General features: G+C 48.6%; 1 protein-coding gene across 3 annotated transcripts in view; it reads left to right on the top strand.

Annotated features, from left to right (window-relative positions):
- The window catches only part of scaper (S-phase cyclin A-associated protein in the ER), a 57,630-nt gene that overhangs the window by 19,121 nt on the left and 14,802 nt on the right, over positions 1-23,707 (top strand). For all 3 annotated transcript variants that reach the window (XM_084477458.1, XM_084477456.1, XM_084477457.1), the window contains 6 exons: positions 3,398-3,537; positions 7,104-7,169; positions 7,357-7,483; positions 13,652-13,767; positions 21,572-21,695; positions 23,171-23,403. In XM_084477458.1, coding sequence (XP_084333584.1) covers positions 3,398-3,537; positions 7,104-7,169; positions 7,357-7,483; positions 13,652-13,767; positions 21,572-21,695; positions 23,171-23,403 — 806 coding nt within the window. The remainder of the gene's footprint in view (positions 1-3,397; positions 3,538-7,103; positions 7,170-7,356; positions 7,484-13,651; positions 13,768-21,571; positions 21,696-23,170; positions 23,404-23,707) is intronic.

Raw genomic sequence — 23,707 nt, 5'->3', positions numbered from 1 at the left:
TGTATTATCTTCGTCAATTAATAATTGAGTCTATAAATAATGCCAGATGCCTGGCACAAGTTTCCAGAACCAAAGGAATGCGTTCTAAATGTTTGCTTTGTCCCACAAGCAGCCAAGAAACACTGCAGTTGACAGTTAAAAATAAATGTTTTCATTTCTTAAGAAATGTTGACTAAAACGTTTCATCGCAGATCAAAATGATGATCAAAGAAACAATTTGGCATGTGTGAGCCATGTTACGATCATACTCTTTTAATTTGAAAATAATTGAATGGGTAAATAATGTTTTGAAAAAAAAAGAAAAGTTTGAATAATTGATGCAAGAAGGTTATAAATAATTTTTGAATATTAGCCATCTTGATACAGTGCAGCGGTTCTCATGGTTTGACTTAATTCTGTGCTTTACAATCGGGTCCAATCGATTCGGCCCGACTCTTAAGTAGATGGAGGTCTTGGGAATTTGTTTAGACGGAACCCGCTGGCCTCACAATATTTATGTTAAGGCTCATTTCGGCCCGCACTATTTCATTCACGCAACGGCCAACTATTTCCTGCTTCCATAACTCTTGCCTGGATGAAAGCTTTTTAATTAAAATGAAGATGGCTGGCTGAACTGTGCAGGGGTCACTCTATAGCTTCTGGGAGGAAGCAAGCGAGCAGCCCAAGTCTCGTCCTCATCACATTTGGTCATTTTCTCTCTTTCCGAAAAAAAAAAAAACGGCAAATGAAATTGAAAACACAACGATTATCAACAGCGTGATCGATGTGCGGCCGCAGACCGCCCGGCATTCCTTCCTTCGGCTTCTCCCGAGCTCGTCTAAGCGGTCCTGCTTTAACATGATGTAGAGGCGGGTCCTGATCCCACGGCTTTTCAACGGTGTGGCATTTAATTATCTTTCGTCTTTCCACACCCTGTCCGCCCCCCGGTGGGTTACCTGGGCTGAACTTCACCCTTCCATCTCCTGCTGACAACCTCCCCTCTAGCCGCTGGCCAGCAGGGGGATCACTAGGCCATACCGCGGGATCAGACTCCCTCTGGCTCCCTCTGGGTACCAGGGCTGACCTCCCCAGCGGCCCTCCAGGGTCCTAGTGTTGAAACCTCCATGATTGGCAACCAGCAGAGAAGGCCGATGAAATATCCAGCGTGCCAGCTGAAGTCGCCCCCTCCCCCACCCCCCCCAACCCCCCCGGCCCACCCGCTTCTACTTGGATTCTTTTCTTTTTCTTTTTTGAGGTTGTGCAGTTGTAGGAATGGTAGTGGCTGTAACCGATACCCAGCAGGGAACCCCTTTCCCCGTTCTGCACCAAGAACCCGGAGGAGCAGATAGGAGCAGGGGATCCGTTAGCCGCCTTTTATACTAGCCAAGAATCTGTTTAGTTTCTCTTTATTGTTTTGGCCGCATATCGCTTGTCGCTCCTCTCTGGCATTCATTCATTGGCGCAACAAAAAGGCCTGCGAAGCAGTCTGGTAGTGGTAACCGGACACGCCGTCCCATCATATCTGGTCCCCTAACTTGAATTACAGCTGTCTGTTTCACACCAACTGGAAATCTACCTCTTAAGTCATTGTACGTGACAAAGGCAGTGCTGCATCAGCAAATCATTTAGAGTGTGTGTGTGAGTGTAGAAGTATCCTTCAGCTAGTGTGTGTGTGTGTGTGTGTGTGTGTGTGTGTGTGTGTGTGTGTGTGTGTGTGTGTGTGTGTGTGTGTGTGTGTGTGTGTGTGTGTGTGTGTGTGTGTGGCTATGCGTGTGGCTATGCGTCTCTCTCTGCAACCGAGAGCGAGAGAAAGAGAAGTGGGCGGTTTAGTGTTTCCCACTCCAGAGTCCCGGCCGTGGCATTGTGCCGGCGCCGTGGCCCGGGGCCAGACTCTTTGCTTCCTTTGTTTCAGTGGCCCAGGTAGACACCTGTCCGTCATCCGGCGTAACCGTGTTAAAACACATCAGATCAATCCCCGCCCCCGCCCCCACCCCCAGCTGTTGTGGACGTAGCGTGTTTATGTCCGTGCATAAACGCAGGGCTGAATAAATAATTGTTGCTGTATAAGCATTCAGCCGAGGAAAGCCGGTGCTTTGGTTCACTTGAAGTTTGTGGCTCGCTGATGAGACGGTGAATATGCGAGGGCGTAATACCTGAAGCCTTTTATCCATTGATTTATGGAGCTAATGCATCAGAGCGCTTGGAGAGAGGGAGAGAGCAGCAACAGTCGTAAATCCTGTAGTGTCATCGAAAAACTAAGCCGGGACGTGCCGCTCATACGTACACAGCGTGGAGCGTAGCACTCCATCTGTGTTGCCTTGCTCTCGTGTCGTTTTCCAAGTTATCGACATCCACCTATTTTTTTTTTGAATGTTTTCTAAGAACACATAATTGATTGCAGAGGTTTGTAAAATGTGTACAAGCTGTGATACATCATCCCATCCCGAGACACCTGTCAGGCTGTAGTTTGTACCGGGGCCGCGGTTGAACTCACACGGCCATGGCATTGAACAACACAGGTTGGAGAGCCTTTATCTGGGAGGCAGGCAACCCCCCCCCCCCCTCCCCTCCTCTCCTCTGGGGTGCAACGGGACCAGCTAATGGGGTAATTGGCTTCTGGCGCATACATCATGTTGGTCAAATTGGGTTACACCCCCAACCCAACCAACAGCTCCCCTCTCTCTCTGTCTCTCTCTCTATCTCTCTCTCTCTCTCTCTCTCTTTCTCTCTCTCTCTCTCTCCGTCTCGCTCTCTTTCTTTCTTCTGTGGAAATGTGTGCCTCATCTGTCAGGGTGGCTGCTCTGCAGACGGGAGGGGAAGCAACACGTCCAGACTGTTTAGCGGCTCTATTGTGGGCGCAGGCCCTGGAAAGAGTGTTGCGTTGCTGCGCGTTACCTGGTAATCACAGGGTGTAATGACATTACCGCTGATCTGCGCCCCCACCTGCTAAAGTCTGCTGAAGTCACAGGGCCAAGGGGTTTTCCCCGTTTTTTTTTGTTTTTTTTCCCCAGAGTGTTTTACACCTATGCTGTAAAATGTAGTTAAGAGATCCTAACGTGTTTGTTTTGGGGGACTCTTTAAGCACGATTAGAAACATACATTCGAAAATTAGCGTTCACGGAAGCCCATAGCACATGGAGCGTGAGTTTCGCTTCATACATGCAGCGCAGCCGAAAAAAGAAATCAAATCATTTTGTTTTTCACAGCGCAAAGCACACGGAGCATGCATGGAGCGGGACTGTATTTTCTTCCTCCCTTCCCAAAGGTCTCAAGTCTGTTTTGGACGGATGGAGTCTATTTAAGAATTAGCTCTCTAATTCCCCTTGACCTGTTTTTATTATTTTATTATAGATTATGTGCTCCAAACTAACGGTCCACTTCCATCACCCCATGTGACGCATGTGCTTGTGTGTTTCAGGAGCATCTCTCCCTGAAGAAGTACATCGTGGACATTGTGACGGACTGCTCCGTGGCCACCGAGGGCCAGGTCAAAGAGGGCGAGGAGCGGCAGAAGGCCCGTAAAAGGGCAAAGAAGCTTCGCACGAGGATGAACGCTAGGTGAGCTCCCCTCTCTCTTTCCTCCTTCCCTCTCGTTCTCTATCTCTCCATCTCTCCCTCTCTCCCTCGCTTCCATCTCTTCCCTCTCTCCCTCTCTCTGCACCACGGGGGCCAGAGCTTCTCAGGGTGTTTTAATAGTGTTTTTATAAGGGACAAGGAGCTGGAGGGAGATGTTATGTGTACTGTCCTCCCGGGGCTGCACCGATGAGCTTAATTTATGACCACTTTCTGCGATTGAGTAAAAGTGAATCGATCGCAGGACCCCCTCGCTCTCACCTGTTAAGAGCTCTCCTTCAAATTGCTGCGGCCACTCTGCCAAAACCCAGCGTCCCCTTTAGTGTACAACATGTTTGGTCTTAAAACATGCGTAAAGCCGGCCCATGTTTCTGTCTCTTTGTTTGGGAATGATTCATATTTGTTTTAATGAAATATCAAAGGAGGAAATCGATAGTAATCAACAAATAGGGAGCAAGGCTCTTCTGTGGCGACCGGGACCTGAGTGGAGTCGGGTCAGTAGGCTGGTACCCACCAGGAGAGGAGACGAGGGGGCCGGCACTGTCATCAAAGTTGTATTCAACTCCTGTGATTGGTTCTGGTTATGAAGAAGGAGTGGTGGAGGGGGGGGGGGGGTTGGAGGTGTAGCAGACATTCATAAATAATTTCAAGTACAATCGGGACGGTCCATTGGGTGTTTGGGTTTATGGTCTGGGCCGTTGCTGTGGGGCTCAGTGGTGCATCTGCCTGCTGTTTACCGTCCTGTCCTCCTCCAGGCTTGCGGGCTGAGAGTACCACTCAGAGGGCCTCACACAGGTCCTAAATAACACACGAGCCCCCGCTTAGCATACAACATCTGAGCTGCTCCGCCGTTTGGCTGGAAGTGAGCCGCTTCATTGGACCAGTGCATAGGGCAAGCGTGAGAGAGGTTTACACCCTAACTTCAAGGCCCAACTCGGCATGTGGTGGTACAGAGGCAATGTGTGTGTGTGTGTACGCACAGCTGCATCACCGCCTTGCGTGTGTGTGTGTGTGTGTGTGTGTGTGTGTGTGTGTTATTGGTTGTTTTTGTGGCATGGCTAACCCACAGCAGTATTAATTCAGTTGTGAAGATAAACACGGCGTTCGCAATTGGGTTTAACTAGCATGTCGGTAGGCTTTCGGGATTCTCCGCGTGCTGGATAAGCCTTCAATTATCCTCTTGGATGAGCTTGTTTGCGGGCCGTCGGTGGCTTGCCTGTGGTTGGCTGCAGGGGTGCCGGGGGGTGGGACAGAGTGGCCTGTGTACACGGGGACCTCGGAGCGAGGTGGGCGCACAAAGGGCCCGCTGTGCCCCGCGCCCGGAGACGGGAGCACAGCTTTAACTCATTGCCTCAGATGGAGGGGAGAGTGAGGGGAGAGCGTGCCGGTGAACCAGTATACACACACAACGTACACACACACCTACACACACACACACACACACACGTACATACACACGTACACACACACAATGTACATACACACGTACACACACACACACAACGTACATACACACACACGCACACCAGAAGAAGTGCCACTCAAAGACTAACACACAAGCACAGATCCAGCCTTGAAGGGCTCGGGTGGATTGACAGCTGCGCGCGTGTACTCACGCACACACACATACACGCACGTACAACCGTACGCAAACTGTTAGGACGGTTGATCATAGTTGATCATAGCAGACAGAAATAGTTTCCATCTTTTCCGCTGACGTGGCTATTTGTTTTGCTACACTACATTGACGCCACTACCAGCTGTCAAAAAAACAACTCAAACAGAAAAAGTGAATCATTCAGGGTCAATATGCAGTCTTAAGTTGTTTTTCTATTGACTCAAGCCTCTGTCCAATGTTCTGGTGTGTTGTTCTGCCTTTGATGCTTCTGCCCCTCCTTACCCAGTCAGAAGACTGAACCAACCCTACTCTGAATAAGTCAATAATGAATCTGGATTCAGCTCTTGGTGAATGAATTACTGCGCTATTGTAGATTTGTGCTTCCCCTCTCCATTACCAACTCCTACCATCTATTGCTCCTGGCCCATTTAGCCAGACCGGTGGCCGACAATGATGTACGGCGCTGCAATTGCTCCCTGTTTAACCTGGGTGGGTGTAAACCTGTCAGGGAGGAATATTGTAATATAAAGGATGACAAACGGGTCAGGTGCAGTTCAGGCTCTTGTGAGGGCCACCATTAGCCATGCAGCCTGCTGGATGTACAGGGGAAATAACGTGATCAGACGATCTCCCTTCCCCACCCTCAGCCATCAGGCCCCCTGCCTCGGTTTACTCCAGCGACTGCATTAAAACATTTTAACCTTGCAATCCACATCAGGATGCAGGGCTCACTGGGGAGAACGCAATTTGCTCACATAATGGAATAGAGGAGAATAGTCTTGTCTTTTTTGGTTTATATATCCACGCTAGTTGGATATCTGGATGCTCTGGTATCTTTAGAGAGTTGGATGTGAGGTTAATAACACTCCTACCCTGCCCTGGACCAAGCTGCTGGCGGTAGACCGCCCACTGGTCCTAGAGACGGGATGAAGGTCGGGACAGATTTCCTCAAGGGAAACGAAACCGACAACAATACTGGATGGTTGCTTTCTGGTCCTTTTCTAAATGAATTAAATTTTGTTCAAGGCGTTTTCTAAGATAATGAAACATTTACAACAACGACTCAAACTATCTGATAGCATGAAAAATGTGGAGCATTTACTTTAAGGAGAAAAAAAACGTATTCTTTCTGTGTTTTCTGGATTATCCTGAAGAAAACCAGACAACGCACGCTGGAGGACTGTGTAGAGATACAGCGCAGCATTGGTCAGACTTTGTTTGAAGGACAGGTCCCAGTGCACTTGTCCTCTTCCAGGAAGTAAGTGTGTGTGTGTGCATGATTTTTATCAAGCGTTGGATGGATTGATGACCGTAAACCCCAGCATCTCGGGACCCATCATGCGCTCTTATCTTCCCTGGGAACCGTCTGATGAACGTGTGTGTGTGTACATGTAAGAACTACTGATGAGAATAAGGATGAGATGAGAATCACACATTTCCCTGAAAGGTCGTGTGTGTGTGTGTGTGTGTGTGTGTGTGTGTGTGTGTGTGTGTGTGTGTGTGTGTGTGTGTGTGTGTGTGTGTGTGTGTGTGTGTGTGTGTGTGTGTGTGTGTGTGTGTGGTGAGAATATGTCGCTTTGAAAGAGAACTCCATTTTATTTTTTGTTTATTTAACAATGAGAGAAATCATGACTTTTGAGCTGTTCTGGGCAAAGTTAAGACTTAAGGGAAGGGGATTTCAAAGTGGAATCGAGGTCTTGAGGGATGTGAGTCACTGGCTGGGAGATACTAGGTCCCTCCAGAGCTCATATGGGGTTATTATAAGCCAAGTTTCTTGGCGAATAGCTGACTGGCTGAATAAACACTTAGTCTCAACTTGACCCCCTCTCTCTCTCTGTCTCTCTGCTTTCTCGTCTTTTCATCTTGTTATTTACCCCCAACTGGGATTCAATGAATGCCCCCCTCCCCCCCCCCTTCCCTCTTTCGTCCGCAGAGCGAAGGACTACGAAGCGTCGGTGGAGGCCAAGGCCCAGGTCCCAGACTCCCCGTACAAAGCAAAGTAAGGTCATTCAGAGCATCGCTCCACCGTTACTCTAAACCTTACCTCAACACTCAGCCTTCACTCAGATAACATTGACGCGGGTTGTCAGAACCCCGTGGGTGTCAGGTGTGTCAGCGGTGGTTACATGACTAACGGATCTCACTCTGTGTGTGTGTGTGTGTGTGTGTGTGTGTGTTGCCCGCAGGCTGCAGCGGCTGGTGAAGGACCTGTTGAAGCAGCTGCAGGGCCAGGAGACGGGCCAGTGGGCCAACAACAGAGTGTCAGGGCTGGACCGGACCCTGGGCGAGATCTCCCGCATCCTGGAGAAACAGGTGACTCCACCGTGCACAATTATCTTTGCCTATTCTTTATTATATTTAGCCTTATTTTGATGCGCTTTTTTTCTGACTTCTGTTGTTCTGGACCATGTAGGACCCATGTACATGTTTAATGGAATTAAACTGGACTCTGTGTCATGTTAGCGTGGTGGGTGGATGGGTCTGACCTTGCAGCTCTGGTCTGCTGTCAGCAGCTCCTGCTCTGTACCGCTGTGCTCCTCAGCCTCCCCTGGAGCCTCCTCCTAGTCCCCGGGGCGGGGAGCCGCTTCCCCAGCCCTCAAACCCCGTGGACTGCTGCTGCACTGGTGCCGGGGCTCCTCTCCTCCCTGCAGACACCCACTGTTGACAGGAGGGAATAAAGAGACAGACCAACACGCCAGCCCCCTGGCATCACTCTGAAGCGGAGCGGCGGGCCGCCGAGCCGCCCCGGCTCACCCGCCCGATGTGGAGTATCGCTTTACTCCAGAGCTCCTCGCCCTCGGTTATTGGCTAATGCGGACCAGATTAGCAGTGTTTTCATTGGGCACATGGTACTCATCGAGGGGCTTCCTATGGCGAAGGCGGGCATTGTCTCGTGTCTGGCGGACGGGGGATGGCTCAGATGTCATTGGTTTAGACAATGGTAAATTGGATTTCCAAATGAAATGTTGTTAATGCAAAAGACTTTGTGGCGGCGAGTCAAGGCAATTCACTATTAGATTAGGCCTTTTCATTTCGTAGGGTTTTTTTTTTTGTCTGTGTTTACAAATGGAGTTATCGCAATTGTACACAAGGGTTGATTAGAAACATTTGTATTTGGACTCTCAATTAATTCTCTATAGGTTTCGCTCTCAATATTATTATTTGTGCCTTTATTTAGTTGTGAAAATCGGTGATGTTTCCAGGCTTCCCCCTGTGCTGTGGGACATGCTAGAGCTGTACCATGTTGAGGCATCAGAGCGGGCCCTGGGACGGGTGGCCTGCTTGGATGTGGAGGTGGTGGGGGACTCGTCAGGGCAGGGGTGGGGTGGGGTGCTGGTGGGGCCATTACTGGATTTCCCCAGAGAGGGGAGAGAAGCAGTGGCTGCTCGTTGGGGAGGGGGGCCTAGCACACTTTAGCAGCGAGAGGGAGGGAGGGAGGGAGAACAGTTCTATACGAGTGGCTCACAAGCTGTCACCAATGTGCCAATGCTCCTCCCCTTAGATTGCAGACACCCCCAGTGGGAGGTTAGAGGTCACTGGGCCCGGAGCGCGTGTGCGTGTGTGCGTGTGCGTGTGTGTGTGTGTGTGTGTGTGTGTGTGTGTGTGTGTGTGTGTGTGTGTGTGTGTGTGTGTGTGTGTGTGTGTGTGTGTGTGTGTGTGTGTGTGTGTGTGTGTGTGTGTGTGTGTGTGTGGGGCACACTTACTGATGTACCTATAAGGCTAGTTTCGCAACAGCTTTATAAGAACTTTGTATTTTGTGTTAATAATTGTGTGTGTGTGTTGCTTTTGAGGGGGTTGTGGACTATATCTGTATGCTAAACACTTTTTTAGCGGTTTTCATCCATTTAACATTATACTAGCACTATTTGCGGACTCCATATGCCGTACAATGCCTTTGCCAACCTGGTGCGCTGGGATTGGTCAGAGAGGGGAACACCTTCTCTTCTAATCCACCCGACAAAAGTCAAATAAATAGCGTCTCCGTCGGCGGGGCTGAGCGGCCGTGACTCACTCGGGGGCTGTGTGTGGGTTGAGATTATTTGACCTAACAAGCTTCTCTAGTGTCATTGACTCACCTAGCCATTTGTTTGTTTTCTTTTCTATTCCACCATATCTGATTCAGTCTCCGTTTTCCCCACTAATTCTTTAGACAGCACCCACCCACCCACCCCCCATCAGGCTGCAGTCGGAGCCTCGCGTTCTCCGCCCCCCTCCCTCTCCCCCTCCCCCTCCCCCGCCCTCCCCAGACTCTCCCTGGACCCTGGCTCTCTGACCTCCATGTGCTGCTCCCTCTGTGCCCGCTAACGGTTTATTCTCCACGCAAGCGTTTTCTCTCCTGTTTGTCCACCAGACGAAGAAAAGAAAAGTGTTTTTGCTTGTATTTATTTCTCCTAAAGACACTAATAGATCGCCGTGAGCCGGGTGTGTCAGGTGGTTATTGGGGGACGGTCAGGAATCAAGGATCCTTGAAAACCAAAAGTCTCCAGACTGTGTTTACACTTTCGTTCGCCAGCTGTGAGAGTCCCGCTGGGGCCGGCAAGTATGCCTGTAAGGAGCAGTCGTAGTAGGAGTAGTATCAGGAGAAGGAGTAGGAGCAGGGGGGAATGGGGGCTGCAGTGTTTCTGCGTGGAGGAGGAGGAGGAGGAGGGGGGGCGGGCTGCCCCAGTAGACTGACAGATCCTGCCCAGAGCCTCGTCTCTGGCCCACACAGAGGTGACTGCAGGGACTGTGTCGGGGTTGTTTAGGAACCGTCCATCTTAACCAGGGCGATCGGCCGTGCTTTCGACCGCAGCTGGATTGAATTGCAAGTGTTATAGCGTCACCGCGCGCCTTCCTCCCCCACGCTGTTTGTTTTTAGAAACCGCTTTTAGAAAAATCACCTCGGCAACGGGGCGGACGCCACGCCCCCCCCCCCTCTCCTCATAATCATCGTAGTGGTCAAGTGTTTGATTGACTCTGACGGGAGACGTTAAGCCATGCTAATGGTTTTCTCTTGTTTCTTTGCCCGGCTACACGGTCCCTTTACCTCTGCCCAAGGAGGTTACATGTTTTCCACTTGATTTGTGTCTCTGTCCGCAAACATGTCAGGGAGTGAAGGGCGAGAGGAGCCGGTGTTTTACAGCCTCGTGGCAATGCGCAGCCATGCTGTCGTGCATTTTGATTTTTACATTCTTGTACGGTACAGATGTAGCATAGTATGTAAAAGGCCCCAGATAAGTAGTCTCCTATGAGTAGCTGAAGACTCCCAAGCATGTTACTTGTTTACATAGTTACATATCTACGTACAGTATTTACTATTACAGCCGGGGACAAAGTCTTCTTTTAGCTACACATTGTTAATGAGCAGGTAGGGAGCATCTAGCTCAAGCAAACCTTTCTGCTGGATGCCATACACCTGTCCCTTACCACGAGACTATTGGGTTTGTTTTCCTTATTGGTTTCGATGGATGCTGTTGGTGTTGGCAGGCTGCTGACTACAAGGTTAGCTGTTGAAGGGCAGCTGGGAGACACACAGGGCTGGCTCTGGTTCTGCTACCCGTTCTGTCAACACGCGGAGAGGCCTGTAGCACATTGTGCCGCCGTGCTTGTTTTAATTGTCTGCGCTTGAGTGCTGATTGAAGTATTGTATTGCGACTGCGGGATACGGAATGATTTGTTTTTCAGTTTTCCTCTTTATTCAGTTGACTTTTGTTGGCGCTGTAGATCAGACCAATATGAGGAGTTATTGTAAACATGTAGTGTGTGTGTATGTGTGTGTATAGCATACTACCCTGGTGCTGTCTGCGTTTTCTTTGGCAAGCCTGGTTCACACCACACTGCCCTTTGATTCATCTAGGTTTGTGTCGTAGGATAAACAAACGTTTGTAACATTTCCCGTTTAAACGTTGTTTTCACTGGCGGTTGTGTACCGTGCTATATAATATTCCATTATGTCTTGTAAACACACACGTTCGCAACTCTGCCTTGAGATGTTTATTGGACACGCTTATTGTGGTTTCCAGTAAGCCCAGCCCGCAGACAGTGCTAACCCCTGGATGTTGCTCCTCTAAGCCAGTGTAATGCGCTCATTTGTTCCTTGTTTCACACGCGGTGGCATTGAACCAATAAAGGGGCGGATCCACCATGTCGGCAGAGATAAAAGACGAGATTTACCACTAATAATAAACTCTTAGCCAATAAGGGCGGGGCCGCCGGTCCCCCCTGCGTCACTATTGGCTAATCAGAGTTGCTAGTGGGTGGAGACGACGACAAGGAGCCGTTTGCGCACCGCTGCCATTGGCCCAGCCACCAGGCCCTCATTAGCTGGCCAAAATAATGGTCACCTTGCTTTAATACATGGAATCCCTCTTGTGGTGTCTTCCCAGCTTTGGACAGCCTCGCTTGGCTTTCCTGCACAGGAAGTTGCTCCGTCAGCTCATTGTGCCGTGCTGTGCTGTGTGCTCTTGTGTTCTTGGTGCATGGGTGTGACCAGACACTAACAGATCAAACATTGCACTTAAGTATATTGGGTGGAGGAAATCTCTCTCTCTCTCTCTCTCTCTCTCTCTCTCTCTCTCTCTCTCTCTCTCTCTCTCTCTCTCTCTCTCTCTCTCTCTCTCTCTCTCTCTCTCTCTCTCTCTCTCTCTCTCTCTCTCTCTAATGTAATTTGTGTGTTTCCCCCCCAGAGACAGCGACTCTGTTTGGATTCCACGTATATACAAAACTTGGGTTGTGTTATTGTCTAACCGCCTCTATGTCAAACGGGTTGCATAATAAAGGCATTGCTTTTACCCGTTGATAATGTTTGCGGAAAAGATTTACCACTATAAGATTCTGTTGCCCATTTTCTCAAGAGACTTGCTTTGTCTCGACCAATGAGCCATACTGTCCCAAATTGTAGTTGTGATCAGGCAAACAAACGTAGGATTAAGATGGCTTTAGACTTTAGGTTGTTTTGGTAAGATGCCTTCATATTTGCTTTTGGTTGTGTAAAATACCTAATCATCTGCCCTAAACAATGGTCCTTTGTTCTCTGAAGCGTTACCGGTGTGGACCAGCCAAAGAACAATACCTCCAGACGTTTTCTTAGCTTTAATCCTTCTCCTCGCTGTCGTCCCTTCCTCACAACAGAGCGGTTTGTCGGCAGTAAGGTTAACCAGCTAGCCGAGCACACCATGCCAGGATTTCACAGGAGACCGCCACGACTGGGCAGGCCCCGGTCTGTCCCCCCCCTGTTTTAATACCATTTGATAAGCTAGCATGAAAGAGCAGCCCTTTCTCATTTACCCCGGGAGCTTTCGCTTAGCTGCGTTGACGGGCAGGTTAAGAGGAGGGGTTAAGCCCACCTCGGTGACTGGGGCCACACTGATAAGGCTCGCCTTTGCACACAGTACTCGGTCTAATGAGACCGTCTGCGAGATCTCCCTGATCCTCATTGTGCCTGGCGCTGCGTACTTTCGGAGGGGTTTTGTCCCAAATCCTGGTGTTTCTATGTGTGTGTGTGTGTGTGTGTGTGACTCAGTGGATCTTGAGGAGCTGTATGTCAGCAACGGGCACGGAGGACCGATGAAGGGCTTATGTGTAATTCCACGGTGAGCGCGGCGTGTCTCCGCGTGCTCCGTCTTGCAGGCTTGTGTACCGTCGGCGGCGGCAGCCTCCCTCCTCCTCCGCCCAGCGAATGGGAGCTGGGCTGCGCTGGCTCTGCAGCACCATGTGGAGGAGGACGCAGCTCCATCAGCAGCTCGGCCTCCATTGTAGTCCCTTCTCCTCCCGCCCGGGCACGTCCCGCAACGCCAGTGGCTCCTCTAGCGTGGCTTCACAGCGTCTGACCCCCAGAGTCACGGTCGCTCAGCAACAAAAGCAAAAGCAAGACACGACGATAGATGTGTGTATAAAAAAAAAAAAAACAACGTTATAAATCGCTATGATACTGAATCTTTGTTTACATACATGACTGCTGCGTCACGGTGGATATTCCGGTTATTTTCCGTAGTATTATCACCAACATTTAGCGTGGCTGGTTTATGTCACCGTCCTCTGTGTTCACTCTGCTGGCCTTCCTGAGGTCTTACTCAGAGAGAGACCACCCTGGTGCAGGGAGGCCCTGTGTGTGTGTGTGTGTGTGTGTGTGTGTGTGTGTGTGTGTGTGTGTGTGTGTGTGTGTGTGTGTGTGTGTGTGTGTGTGTGGTGTGTGTGTGTGTGTGTGTGTGTGTGTGTGTGTGTGTGTGTGCAAAAGAAGACCGTACCACTTTTTCTGAGCTTTACCAGGAATACTTTGAGGCTGCAGGGGACGGGGTGCTGGGGGGGGGGGGGGGGGGGTGGGGGGGTGACTCTTGGGTCGTCCAAATTTCAATCTCACCCCTTAAAGGAGAAAGCAAGGGGGATCCATTCTGAAAGCCCCCTAATCCCTCCGTCCAGCCCCATGGCTTTGATTCCTTCTCCTCCCTGTGGATGGCGTTCGTTCTCCCTGTGACTTACGCCCCCGTCCGTCTGTCCCTGCAGAACAATGCGGATCAGGTGGCCTTCCAGGTGGGAGGAGGCATCTCCGCCCTGGAGCAGATCCTCCAGGTCATCACGGCCGCCTCCACGCCGTCCACCGTCCCACGCATCCCCCTCAGGTGAGTGGCTCCGTCTCCAGGTGGGACTGAGGGCTCAGATTCACATGCTTGGCTGTCGATGATGTACACGTACACACACACACCATCTATTAACTGTCGCTGAATGGTGCTGTAGGGTACAATTGAAGAGCTGTTATTTGGGTGTGATTTTTTTTATTTGATTTTACAAATGGCATCCATCAGCTATTGGTGAGGGAAATGTGCTGTGGGCAATATCTTTTTTTGAGTTGACTGTGCCAATTTAGTTTTGGACCGCACCCTTTTAATCTCTGACCCATCAAGGCATCTCTTCCCTGATTGGTTCAAGCCATTTTTCTTGCCTTCCAATCAAAGGTGCATGAAATGCAGCGCTTACTTACAGGAGCGTAGGGAGGGAGGGATGGAGAGCAGAGGGTTTTTTTATGGTTGTGTCGTTTTGTGTTGGTTGCTCTCTTCCATTCTTTTCTGCTCTCTCTCTTTAACATCAGTGGAATCGTACCTTCAACAGTTATAATAGGTCTACCACTGTTTCAGTTATGATGATTATTCTATGAGTTTTATTTACCAGCAGGCAGCTGTATATTATATACCTACATTATCTAGATCCCAATCGTTGGATTAGTTCTGTCAGCCATTCCAGTTATAGTGACAGTGTAGTTTTGATTTGGTTTTGAGTTTTTTGGTATTTGTATTTTGAGCTATGTAATTGGACTCTCGTAAACATTTGAATATCAAAATTCTGCAGGACGTCCTTTGGGTAACAAGAATAAAACATTCCAATAACCGCAACCATAGATATAGATATATATATATATATATATATATATATATATATATATATCACTGAGAATTTAAATGACAAAATACAAAGCTTTCCATTGTAAACTTGCTTAAACGACTAAAATCATTGATACTTTGAATACTACAAAACAAACCAGAGTTCACTAGTAATTAGTTAGTGGTGGAATGATGTACATTTCCATGCCAGGCCCCCTATACTGTGTGTCACCGGGTCCACTGCAGTGGGGGGAGGCTAGCAGGGTGGTTGGCTAGCAGAAATGTGAGTTGGCAACCTGAGTGTTGAAATGACAAAAGCAGCCCATTGGTGCTTGTAATTCTGGATGCTGTTTGCAAACCGAGTGAGCAAAAGGCCTCTGGAGGATTGCTGGGCTCAGTGGATCTGGCCTTTCACATGCGTCTGTACCCTCATGCCCTAGCAGCTGCTGGCTTCAGTCACGTTGGCTCCCACTGTAACCCGTCCTCAGCGATGCCAATGCTTTTATTCACAATTAGGGTGTTTTCTTAAGATTTTCAATATTTATTTTTTTCAATTGGATAAATGGAGTGAGCTAAACTCAAGGAACCCACTTTATCTCCATATCCTCCGTTTTTTAAATCGTATTAATAAATAAAAACGCAACCCCTCTTTAGATATTGGAGGCGATTCCATTTCTGTGATAAATTTCGGTTTGTTCTTTTCTCGGGGAAACACAGAAAGCGCCTCGGTCCCGTCTGTCAGTGAAATGGCGGATGTGTGTGAGTTGTGCGTCTGATGTTTCTACGCGGCCTGCCAGCAGATAACCCCAGTGCCCACTACTAAGACTCTCTAATGGACTGGAATGGCCTCGCTCGTCCATTCATTAGCATTTACTGGTCTCTCAACCTCCGCTAATGGAGCAAATGCTTGTTATATTTATAAGGCTTTTACAGGACATCACATGTATATTGATTTTCTATCTCGTTCTCTCTAGCTCTCTCTCTCTCTCTCTCTTTCTCTCCCTCTGTCGCAATCTCTCTCGCTCTCTCTCTCTCTCTCTCTCTCTCTCTCTCTCTCTCTCTCTCTCTCTCTCTCTCTCTCTCTCTCTCTCTCTCTCTCTCTCTCTCTCTCTCTCTCTCTCTCTCTCTCTGCCTCTGTAATCTGAGGATATGTCATGCAGACTTCTAAGCAGTAAGGGATGTTATTGGCTCCAATAGGGGACTTTCTTCATTATCTGGACATGTTCCGTTTGCTTTTTTCTTTTTTGGTTTCCAAATGGGAGTGCTACGGTGTGTTGCGCGCACACACACTACACACTCACACACTCACAATACCTCCCTGGCTTTCATGAAATCCTCTTGGCGTACTTGAGCACAGGAAGGGGAGGTGATGATGGTTGATCCTCTCTGGGCTTTACCATCACGCCGAGTAGTGATGGAGGAGTTGTTTTGATGCACTCCAGCTTCCGTCATAACGGGGAGTGATTCCCGTGCCTGAAGTTGCCTGAAGTTCTTTTAATGCGCGAGGTGCACCAGGGCAGATACAAACACGAGACTGAGTACACGCCAAGACACCGCTCACTGCAGCGGCCACAGACCACTTCCCTTTGGTCGTGTCTGGTCCGCTGTTGTTTCAGTGCGGGGTTGAGGCAACGTCTAGCTAGGGGGTTTACTCAATGCCGAAAGGTTGTTGGTGCGAATCCCATTGTCGGCCTGTTGGCATCCGCAGTTATGATGCCTAAAATAAAACACTATTGTATGTCGCTCAAGGTAAAAGTATTTGCTAAATGGCAGAATAGTAACTAGTAGGGTGTTGGGATCGACCGATATGGATTTTTCTTAGGGCCGATACCGTGTTTTTTTCGTCAACCTTGAGCCGATGACCGATACGCCGATACAAATTTTCTTGAGCTGATATTTGGAGCAGATACTGCCTTCGCTCCCTCAATTTACATCATAAAAATTACACGATGATAACAAATGTTACAAGTCTCAATTTTAAAAAGGAACATTTATTGAACATAATGGACATAATATATATTTAAAAAAAACAACTAAAAAAATCATCCAAGGCCGATACACGGGAAAAAACGCAAATATCCGATGTATCAGTCGATCACTAGTAGGTTGTCATGCTCTGCATTGAATGAATGCACATGTCCGCTTTGCAGAGAAAAGTAACTTATTTCAATTACTAGCCCACTCCCATTTTTCTTTTTTAATCGAATGGCTTTTGTCCAAATCAGTCATACATAAGTCAAAATCGAGTGACACTCTTTGAAGCTCTGGAGGGTGAACGCAGCGATAGGATGAGAGGCAGCCATAGCATACAGCCGGGCTGTCTACTTATCACCATCTGTCATCTGGGCGGGCCGGGTGGCATAATGGGCTGCTGGACGGATCCTAGCCCCAGAGCACGCTACATTATCTGTTTACAGTAATGTTGCTGTATTGATCACCTCCTCCTACTCCTCCTTCACCTCCTCCCTGATAAGCTGAGTGATTTACAAAAGGGAAAAAGGCAGCTGTGGAGATGCCATATCTGTCCCTGGGGAGGCTGATTCCATCTTGTTACCATTACATTAATGAGCTAATTCCTCTGTGAGGCTTTGCTAATGCCCTGGTGTAACCCTGTGGCCACTGGAATGTCTAGACCCTGGGCTAATGCAGACAGCTCGCTCTCACTCTCTCTGTTTCTCTCTTTATCTCTCTCTCTCTCTCTCTCTCTCTCGCTCTCGGTCACTCTCGCGCTCTCTCTCGCTCTCTCTCTCTGAAGCTCTATCTCTGAAGCTCTATCTCTCTCTCTCGGTCTGTCTGTCTCTTTTTCTCTCGGTCTCTCTGTCGCTCTCACTCTGTCTCCCTCTGCCTCGGCACGGCCTGCACATCTCTCTCCTGATGCACAGTGGAAGACCACACGTTGGCCAGTGGATTGACTGTAGACAATATTTCTTTCACACAAAATACATTTTGTCATCTTTCTGTTCTCAAGCAAGGTGGAACGATTTTTCAACGAGGCAGAATGTAATTGTGTTCACCAAATATGAGAGTACAAACATTTACAAAACCCTTTTCAAATTTTTAGGTATTTCCATTTCATTTAAATATTTTACAAGTAGCCATCCACTGCTTACCAAGCTAACTCGATAGGGGAACAGCCCCATTACATGCAAAGACATGGTTGACGAAAGACTTCAACCAGAGAAGTTAACCCAAGGTGTATCGTCACCTCTCTACAGAGCCCTGGAAACTAGATCCTGCTACCTGTGCTCTGATTTCACGATGTTTAGAGGTGTGTGTGTGTGTGTGTGTGTGTGTGTGTGTGTGTGTGTGTGTGTGTGTGTGTGTGTGTGTGTGTGTGTGTGTGTGTGTGGTGCTCCCAGAGATCAGCAGCAGATTCAGGTTATGTCTTGTAGACACCAGTGAAGGAGGGAATTGTTTGACAGCACAAGGAAACGGATTTACTCCTCGCCTCATTTTATTTTGTTTCGGCTCGGGATTCTTTTCCTTCCCTTTCTGGAAGTCCATTATCCCTGATTTGGGAGAGAAAAAGAAAGAAAAGAGAAAAGTAAAGTGGAGCTGAAAAAAATAAAAAAGCTGGGATTCAACCCGATCTGGAAGTCGGTCGTATTTCTGCAGCGCTACCCCATTCAGGCTTGACTGGGCTCATAGGAAACACGGAGACAGAGGGCAGGGAAACCCGAAACCCCAGGTTGAACAGCAACAGATCCCTGGCCTGATAACATGGAGGCAGTGACAAAAAGCATAAAGACCCTTTTACATGCTTGTTGTCCTGTTGTCAGCCGAGATCGCAGCGAGGGGTGGGCGGTCCTCTGTTCATAATTACCATGGCTTTGGCCGTATTACTGACGGATGCATGACACCGCAGTGGAAGTTGTTTGAGTACAACTGCCCTTTGTGCTTAGAGTCAATCCACCTTCGCACAGGCGGCCGCGTTCTTTATTGCCGCGCAGGGACACTTATGATGACCTACCGGCGACTTATGGCGGTCTCCGGCTAAAAAAAAAAAAGGTCTGACGGTCCGCCGTCTGGTGTGTGCTCTCTGGGTAGCCTCAGGGCACTTTGTAAAGAAGATTTGTAAACTAGTGTACCTAACGGTATTAGTTCTGTGGTTGTGGACGCTCCTGATTTGTCGTCCCCACCCCCTCCGCCCACCAGGCCACCCAGGAGCGGCCCCAGAGGGCCGTGTGGGGCTGGGAGAGGGATCAGGTGTGCTCAGGCCCTCTACCTCGTCTCCCTGGGTCTGAATAGCTTTAGCCCGGAGTTATTTCACCCGGTTTGGGGATGAGCATTTGATGTGTGCCGAATACACACTTCAAATTTTCCTTTATTGATCCATATCACGTTCCCTAGTATAAAAAGACAATACAAGTATGTGTCGGTGGATGTAAACGGGCTAAAGGTAGGAATGCTGTTGATTTGCGTTGTGGGTAATAACAGATTTGCGGCCCTGCTTCTTCTTCTTTTCGGAGGCCGTTGCGGGAGCATCAAGGTGTAAGGGGAGCTCTTTGGGCCGTGGGTACAGGTATGTTCCCCCTGCTCAGGTAGGCTGGCACACAGCGGTCCCCCCGCCATAGCGCCCCTGCTACATGACACCGGCTGGCGCGGCACTTTACAAAATTGTTCCTCAAAATCTTTGACACTGGATGTCATTTGGGGGCGTTCGGAGACGGCGAGATTCGCGGAGAGGGCGGCGTATCGTGTGTCACGCTCATCAAGTTCAATTAGGTGGGAGGAAACCTAAGAGCGATCACACTGACGCTCCATTGTGCACACAAGCGCCGCAAGGGCACAACTCAAACATGCCTTTGACAGTCTGCCCGTTTGTTCGCCAACGACCAAAGACAAGGTTGATTAATTGGGCTACAAAACAATTGCATGCTCATTACACGGGTAGCCGCCCGAGTCCAGCAGCCGCCCGAGTCCAGTGCTTGTGGTGTTGTTGTTGTTGAGGTCGGCCGGAGGAACGCGGGGCCAGGGCTACTGAGAACTGATTGGGAGTCAGCTCACAATGACATGAATTAAATACTACTCCATCGATTTTATTTATTTATATTTATATACACATAAATAAAAATATATATATATTGAATTTTTTGTTTTTAAATTTCTGATTTTCTTATTTTATTATATGTCCATATATGTTTTTTTATGTTAACTAAAACCTTGCATTTCACTGCATGGATTTACATCTCGGTTTGCGTTGAACTTTCTCCAAGGTCTTTTAATTATTTCACTTAAGGTAATTAAATTTTCTCTACTGCTAAGAATATAATTTTTAGACTATTCATTTGATGGCTTTGAATTATTAATTTTTTTTAACAAAATGCTTTAAAACCTCAAGATACCCAAGATTGACTGTATTTATATGTCAATCTATTCTGCATCATGTGTGCAATACAACACAGAATGTAAAGAGTAGGAATCATTTTCAAACTGCATTTTTAAAAATAAATACAAATATATTCAAGCAATATCTATTAGACCGTGGCTGAGAATGTCTATTATTATTATTATTATTATTATTATTATTATTATTATTATTATTATTATTATTATTATTATTATTATTATTATTATATTACCATAATCAAAAATAGGGAACATATATGTTCCCTACTCTTTGTTTATTGTAGACATTCTCAGGAAAATTCTAGTTAAATTCTAAATTCAAGCAAACTATAGTTTGCTTGAATTTAGAATTTTTATTAGAATTTTCACCTGGCATCCTTCAATATAATTCCACATAATGTTAAACAGCAAATTCCTTAACGGGCTAAATAGTTAAAAGTTAAAAAGCAGTTAACAATTTCAAGGCACTATGTGTTGTCAGAGGATTGCGTTATGAATGAGATCAAACCGGCCAGGTTGTAACATTAAATGCAGACATTTTGGCACCTCCCAAAGGCAGTGCTTCTCACATTAACACCGCATTCCGTCAGCGGGACAGCTTTACACTACAATGTCAGCACCAGATTGGCTGAAATGACTGATCTGCCCGCTGGAAAACAGAAAGAGCAGGGGGCAGAGGAAGTTATCGACAGACGCTGGTCTGGAATCAGTCTACGCACGGTTCTCCGCCCGGTGCCAACGCGCGTTTGACCGAAAACGCGCAGCAGATGTGAGGGTTGCGGCAGATATCAAAATGTTTACCAGTGGAAATAAACACGGCCTACTTAAGGCACAGGAGAGCCAGATTCCATTCTTCCACTGAGCTGATACGACCCGCCTGTCCGCCATTGGCTAAAATATACACTTGTCAGAAAATATTAACTGATGAAAGTGTGTATGTGTGTGTGTGTGGGGGGGGGGAGGGGGTGAGGGGTGGGGGAGGGGTAGGGGAGGGGGGAGTGGCATTCACAGCCGGGCAACCGGTCAGCTATCTGAGGCATTCATCTTCTGGGGGGCTTGCTTTAGTGCAGACATAATACAGAGGCTCTCAGCCTGCCTCAGCCTTTCCTTTCCCTGTGTCGGGGGGGGGGGGGTGGGGGCCCTAGGTCTGGGGCCATCTAGGGCCCCTGTGTCTGGGACCGCCTCGGGCCCCGGTGAGGGGCCGCTGGGAGCAACAGCGTTATCTGCTCAGAGGAAACAGCACTCCATCTCGGCCTGGTTGCGACAGATTGCAGGGCTGCAGTTCTTCGTACGTGGGGCTCTCCAAGGCTGTTACATAGTCGTGCTGCATGTTGTGAATGCTATATTATTATTTTTAAATATATATATATATATATATATGTATGCATACCATATTATATCCAACAACAGCGAGACACACCTTTTCAAATGTACAAGACGGACGGCGCCCTGAAGGAAGCTAGTCTATCGACAAGTGTGTTTGGTTTACTGATGAGTAGAGATAAGCAGCCTGTCAGCGCCCAGGTCTGTTTAGATGCTGCCTCCTGGTAGTGTGTGTGTGTGTGTGTGTGTGTGTGTGTGTGTGTGTGTGTGTGTGTGTGTGTGTGTGTGTGTGTGTGTGTGTGTGTGTGTGTGTGTGTGTGTGTGTGTGTGTGTGTGTGGGTCATTAATCCTGATGTATCTCTCTTCCGTGTGTCAGGTCCCTTTGTGCTGCGGTTCACACCTACTACCTGGCCTGTTGCCGCTGCCCCCTGAACTCTGCCTACGTTCTCTTCAGCAACAAGATCGCCCTCCTCATGGACCTCCTGCACCACCAGCTAGCAGTGAGTGTGGCAGGACACACACACACCCCGACCCAAGCCTTTGGGTGTGCACACACAAAGGGGCTCAGGAGGTAGAGCGGGTTGACGGGCAACCCGAAGGTTGCTAGTTCGATCCCGGGCTCCCTTTATAGCAGAGCGTGGAGGTGTCCCTGAGCATGACACCCAACCCTAACTGTTCCCGGCGAGCTGGCCGGTTGACTCCGCCGTCGTTGTGTGAATGTGTGTGAATAGTGTGTGGGTGAATGTGAAGCAATAATTGTAAAGCGCTTTGAGTGGCCACTGGTTAGAAAAGAGCTACGTATATAAATGCAGTCCAAGTACCATTTACAAAGACGTCGTGGATTTCCGAAACTTTGTTAAAATAACTTTGGTCAAATAAAATTCATGCTTCGATTAGGTTCCCCAGACATTGTCCGTTCCTGTGGAGGCCTCCCAGGTGTGTCGGTCCTTCTGTCCGTGCTGTCCTCCCCAGCACAGCGTTAACAAACTGCCGTGTGAGAGGCTTGCCTTCGGTCAAACCTCGAGCATAACCACACTCCCAAATGCTTCTGGTCTGAGGGACTGTGAGAACATGGAGTCAGACAGCAGGGGCGACCAGCATGCCTGGATCCTTCAACGCTCTTTATGAGCGGTCTGTAAACATCTGGCCACTCCTAATGCTGGCTGGCGGGCGGGCGGGCCGCTCACACGGTGCAGATGGGCCGAGGCAATGACGTCGGGCTGGGGGTCCATGCATTGCTCAGCTTTCGTTTTTTTTTAGCCCTGAGTTCCATTCTAAAGCAGTCCCATTTCCTGAGGGCACACACGCACGCACGCACACACACACACACACACACGCAAACGCACACGCACACAGACGTCTCCATGTAGGCTTTAGTTTATATAGAACATGTCTGCTGCCGCTTGCATGATTTGACGTCTCTTGGGAGACTACATTTTTCCTCGATGAGGTGCAAGTCGTTAAGGATTGATATAATTTGATCACTTGATTCCTGCGCACATTTATTTAATGAATTTTCACTTTTTATATAAATATATCAACTAGCATATAACTTTGCTAGTTGTTGTTAGTGTGTGTGCGTGTGTGTGTGTGTGTGTGTGTCTATTGGGAAGCAAGTGGGGGTTGTGCTGGCATCTGAACCATTCCCACATGTAATTAGATTTGTGGAGAATGTTTGTGGATTTACGGATGCGGTCATTGTACACCCCCTAGGCTTTAGAACAAATGACATGGCTTACCTGCCCTGGCTTTTCCGCGTTTAGCATTGGCATTGTAGATTAAACCTGAACTTTGACTTGCATGAAAACACGTTCATATGAAATCCAGATCCAGGCTGCATTCTTCCGAATTTCTTGTGTCACACAAAGGTCGATTTAGATTTTCCTCTGGAAGATAATGTCAAACTGGTTCTTTAACCCACCATTATTAACCTGGTTACTGGTGTCTGTTTGGCCTTTGTCCCCCCCCCCCCTAGCTGTACGTACCAGATGAAGACAAGTCCATATTTGGGCGCAGTGTGAACAAGCAGGTGTTCGAGGGGCTGACCACGGGCCTGCTGCAGACCATCTCCACCGTGCTGGGCCAGCTGTGGCCGCCCACCGCGGACCACGGCCCACTAGACCTGGTCCGGATCTGCTCCCCGGAGACCAGGACCAAGGGCTCGGGACCCGCGGACTGCTTCACCACGCGCCTACATGACCTCCTCAGGTAGCCCTCCTCCTCCTCCACTGAAGATCAGCCTGTTCTCCTGTAGCCTGAGCGCAGGTCCAGCGGCCCCGCTCTGCTACAGCAGAGCCCTCTGGAGGGAGACGGCTCAGAGTCCGGGGGAGGGAACCGGACACCGAAAGGGGCCGGGTTACACCTGTGACCCCGCCCCCCTGTCTCCTGTGAGGACCGAATTTGCGCAAGTGGATTAAGCTTCCAGAAGAGGATTCCTACAGAGGCCAGTCCACACCATGCTGAATATTTTCACACGTGTTTTCAACAGTTTGGCTGAGTTTGTGTTCGACGC

This window comes from Micromesistius poutassou (genome assembly GCF_964030765.1).
Source record: "Micromesistius poutassou genome assembly, chromosome: 13".
Classification (NCBI taxonomy): domain Eukaryota; kingdom Metazoa; phylum Chordata; class Actinopteri; order Gadiformes; family Gadidae; genus Micromesistius; species Micromesistius poutassou.
The sequence above is the reverse complement of the archived record's forward strand: the minus strand, read 5'-3'. Positions and strand labels throughout refer to the sequence as shown.